General features: G+C 39.9%; 1 protein-coding gene across 1 annotated transcript in view; it reads right to left on the reverse strand.

Annotated features, from left to right (window-relative positions):
* The window catches only part of EPAS1 (endothelial PAS domain protein 1), a 1067454-nt gene extending 1063828 nt beyond the window's left edge, over positions 1–3626 (reverse strand). The window contains exon 1 of the mRNA XM_044059908.1: positions 3184–3626. Within this exon, the coding sequence (XP_043915843.1) occupies positions 3184–3209 (26 nt within the window). The 5' untranslated portion in view covers positions 3210–3626. The remainder of the gene's footprint in view (positions 1–3183) is intronic.
* Positions 3627–4537: the final 911 nt, after the last annotated feature.

Here is a 4537-nt window from a genome sequence, read left to right on the forward strand (position 1 = left end):
TTGGGTTATTGGGTGGAACAAAGAAGGCCCAGCATTCTAAAAAATTGTGATCTTTTTCATCAGAAATTTAATAACTTGTACTTCAGGTGTGCATTCAGTGGCAAAAAAATTAGGTTTAATATCACTGAATTATGTCAAATATGCTAATACGCATGGCAATAAATAACACTACTGTTTAATCATATTCCTGATTTTCAGCCATTGTCCCTGACTTACTTATGCACATCTTTACTTTGTTCATTCCTGATTATTTTACTTCCTTTACTTTTCCCTGCAAGGCTGTAGCAAAGCATGGGTACATTTTCTATAAGCATACTTTGAAAACTTCATTACTCAAGCACAGTCTCTCTGCAACTTTCTAGACTAATATTTGCAGTACAGACCAATATAAAACATGATTATGTGATAGGAATGCACCTTTAAAAATTGCCATTTTATGGTTTTATGTGGCAACAATTGAAAATAAAGCATTCCTTTAACATTTGTATAGTGACAACATTTTGAGGATCGAGCAAATGTCGGTGTCAGGGGGCAACAACATTAGGTTAGAGTATAAAACATACATTTAAAGATGCACCAATGCTTCTTTAATCCTAGAGGCTCAACATTGTAAACTATATGTGCACAAGAAAAATGCTGAAAATAAAAGTGTACAATGAATATGTCAACAAACCACAGAAACAGGCAAAGAATTAACACATTTAAAAGGGGGAAAATTGCAAAAATGCTGACAAATCATGAAATTCTTAAAAAAATGTCAAATTAGGAGCAGACCAGAATTTTAAAAGAAAGAAACAGGCATCAGAAAAAAAACACGTAAAACTAAAAAAATAAATAAATAAGTATTGTAAATACAGGTTTCCAGCAAACATTCTACATTTCAAATAAGAAATAGTTGTGCAAGCAAGCTTTCATACATCATGGATTACTGCGTTTCCAAGTAATTCCATTTCTTATAAATTAGGAAGGTATTCCTATCACATAATCTATGTTTTATATTCTGATAATTATATTAGGTTGGGGTTGGGGTGTGGAAATTCATTTGCGGGGCTGTTCAATGTATTCTTAAAACAATTACTTGTTAGTTAGTCTGGCAATACTACTGTGTAGCCTACATTTATAGTGATTCTTTACTTTATCACAGTGAGCCACTTTGTATCGGCTACATTATTAATATTGAATAATCAAGACACAGAAGAGAGCATCAGGGACAGAAAAGATTATCCTAGGATCTCCATCACTAACGAATATGTCTGCATTAAAAACCAGAATCGCGACAGACATTCTCTACACAAATCTTCTTCAGTCTAATTCTTCACAACTTAATGCTGAGAGCCCCTGAGACTGTTAGTACTACGAAGGAGCATTTTAAATACAAACATCATCCAAGTATCTATACTCCCCAATATCTTCAGTTAAGAATCCGGATAAAATTTGAAAATAATCACGGACAGGAGATAGACACAAATTTATGAACAGTTTTATGTTTGCATAACAAAAACAATTTCTTTGAGCCTGCATTTTCTCAGCAAGGCTGACTGCAATGCCTAACATCACACTGTCGCCGCAGTACTTTTCTCGTGAAAAAATCACACATTTTATATAGGATAAAGCGCAATTTTTACGAAAGCTCAGGTACATTTGAAAGGTATACCAGTATCATTAGTAGCTGCTACCAGGTACGCTAACGGTAGGCTTGTTTATATGCAGCACAGAAATGCTCTTCTGCCAGAACATGTTCTGCAAAAGCTAGCAAGTGCAATGTACTAACTTGTTTCAGCCTAAAACTGTATTTACTTTATGCAATGATTTGTGCAGCATGCATTGCTTCGTATAACCTTGACTCTGAGCTGCCAGTCTGTTGGAGGCATTTCCCAGCACTCCCGCGCTTCAGCCAATCTGCGCTGGCCCTAAACAAGTGTCCGCGACCTGCTGCGCTTGGGCTGGGGCGTCAGTAGGAGCCTGTCCGCGAGACTCAACCCCACAAATGCAGAGTTACCTTTCACCCTGTTTACCCTAGACACAGGCACAAAGGCCCCAAATCACAGGCACTTTTAAAATATTCGTATTACTTATTGAGAAACTTGACAGAATAATTTCACTTTTCTGAAATAACCCCGTTTCTTTGCTGACTGCAAAACACAACCGTTTATTTAAAAAAATCACATGTTTTAGGAAAGGTACTGTACAACTGTGAAACAAAATAGACACAGCTGTGAGTGCTGTGCTGAGGGTTATAATGAACACGGAGTATCACACGCATACAGTGACAGAAACAGTTTGCCTTTCCTCCCAATCACTTAAAACAGATAATGTTGCTTGAATAAGTATCTTGTAATTTTCAGTCTGTGCGGTTATATTTTAAAACAATGCAGCTTGTGTTTGATGCACAGTTGTCAAGATATATAGGCACAATGTTAGTAAAAACAGTACTTTACCGCCCCCTAAAAGAACACCACCAGCACCTAATATCTAAAAGTGACACTAACCAAATTTATTCTCACCAACAATCTAAACCCATATACTGCACTGTCTTTAGTAGCAGGGGTTGGAAACCCACCATAAATGCAGTACCTCTGATCTAGAACAACAACTGGACCTCCAAGCTTGGTTAAAACCATGTTATACTCTCGTACATGTAGTGTACGGTTATACTTTACATAATAAGAAGGAATCTCTTTTAAGAGAAATTCACTCTTGTCAGTTGTATTTAAAACTTGAGGCGCGTCAGTCACACGTGTAAGTTTGCAAAAGAGCGTGTAAAGTCATAACATTCAGTAATCAGTTAATTTGACCGGTAAAACACTATGCCAAATGAATGCTAAAGCCAAAACGTTTAAAAAACACAACCCTGTAGTAGTGAAAGTGTGTATATTACGTCCAAATGTGTATTCATGTTCAAGACAACATTTCTAAAGCAAAAAAAAAAAAAAATCAACACCCCCTCAACAGGACTGTCATGACAGCATTAACACATAAAAGTGTGAACTGTGTGCACACATCCGCAAACAGCAAAAAGTTTGACTGTTCTTTTTTGAGACAAGTACTCTGCACTGTCCAGTTCCCGGCTACATTAAACACTTTAAAAAGATTTACTACAGCCAGTCAGCGGGGGCTCCGCTCCCTAATAACAGTGCGTGCCCCCTTATCCATGTAGCAGTTGATTTTGGCAGAAACTCTCACCTTTTCTTTTCCTTGTCAGCAGTCATGGCTGAAACTGTCCCTAAAGTGGTGCCTTAAGTCCTGAGAATGCACTATGCAGGCTGGTGCCCTCGATGCCCCTCAGTCTTACAGCACTGATTGTGCCACTAGTGCTGCTGTTAGTGTCGTTCAGGAGGCGGGGGAGGGAGAATCTTCCTTATCTCTTCATTAGTCTTTCAAGCCAGCCTTTTTAGTCTCGGAGACCAAGTGCGACTATACAGTCTCAGAACACTGCTGAGGATCGTATAGTCGCTATGCTACTGTAAATAAAACTCAGTAAAAGTGCGTAAAGTGCGTCCCAAGAAGACAGGTGGTACTTTTCACCCACTGCTTTCTCTTTACAGTTCCTGTTAGAGGCTCACAATGTACCCCAAAAATGTTGACCCTCTCTGGACTTACGGGCACTGGTTGGAGCCGGAGCTGCTGACAGTTCGCAAATCACTCTTTGTCTTGTGATTGGTACGTACTTTGGAGGCCACACCTCCTACAGCGCTTTTTAGTAGGTCAGTGAGGACTGGGAATACTGGAGGCCATGGGAAGTTTGGGCGTCTTTACTAAATTATACTGTAGTACTTACGGCCAGTTAAACACCCGGTGTGACGCGTATATGTGACCGGGACAGCGCGATGCTCATCACTATTACTGTGCACTAATGCTTTCAATGTGCGTACCTGATCTTGTTGTTACTGATTCCTGGAATTCAGTGGCTGAAACACAATAAATGTTTCCTGGGACGCTTCCAGTTTACTGTGGATGTCAGTGTTGTCGAGTAATAAATAGAAGTGTAGAGCACGATATGTTAAACTAACAGTCTATTTTTTCCTCTTTTCTAAAGTCAGGCAGGTGTTAGCATTTTGGGGCAACCTATACATTTTCAGTCAAAGAATTAATATGTCACTGCCATCCTTCCTAAGCAGGCTTTTAATTAATTTTGCAAAGTTTCAGACCGAGCTGTAGCTAAGCTTCCTTAGCATTACAAAAGGCTGTTATACCACACATTGGTGCCCCCCCCCCCTCACGGAGGGCATAGCCGTCTTAGGCATAGGCCAACTAGGCGGCTGCCTAGGGTGTCACTCTGGCAGAGGTGCTCTGTTATAGGACGATACTAGGCTACTGGCCCGGGGACTTTATAAGCCTACCCAAGAATTTCGCCCATGTTCTTCACAAAGTCAACAGCTGTTTCCTTTCTCCAGCAGGGACACAGGTGGGATCCCAGGGATGTATTTTCTGTTTTCCATCGAGTCATCCAGGTTCCTCTTAAAGAAGGCTAGTGAGGTACTCTGCTTGACATGCAGAGGGAGTCTATTCCACAGATGGGGGATTCTTTGGTACACAA

The sequence above is a fragment of the Protopterus annectens genome, chromosome 1.part0 (genome assembly GCF_019279795.1).
Source record: "Protopterus annectens isolate FY-2018-M chromosome 1.part0, PAN1.0, whole genome shotgun sequence".
Taxonomy (NCBI): Eukaryota; Metazoa; Chordata; order Ceratodontiformes; family Protopteridae; genus Protopterus; species Protopterus annectens.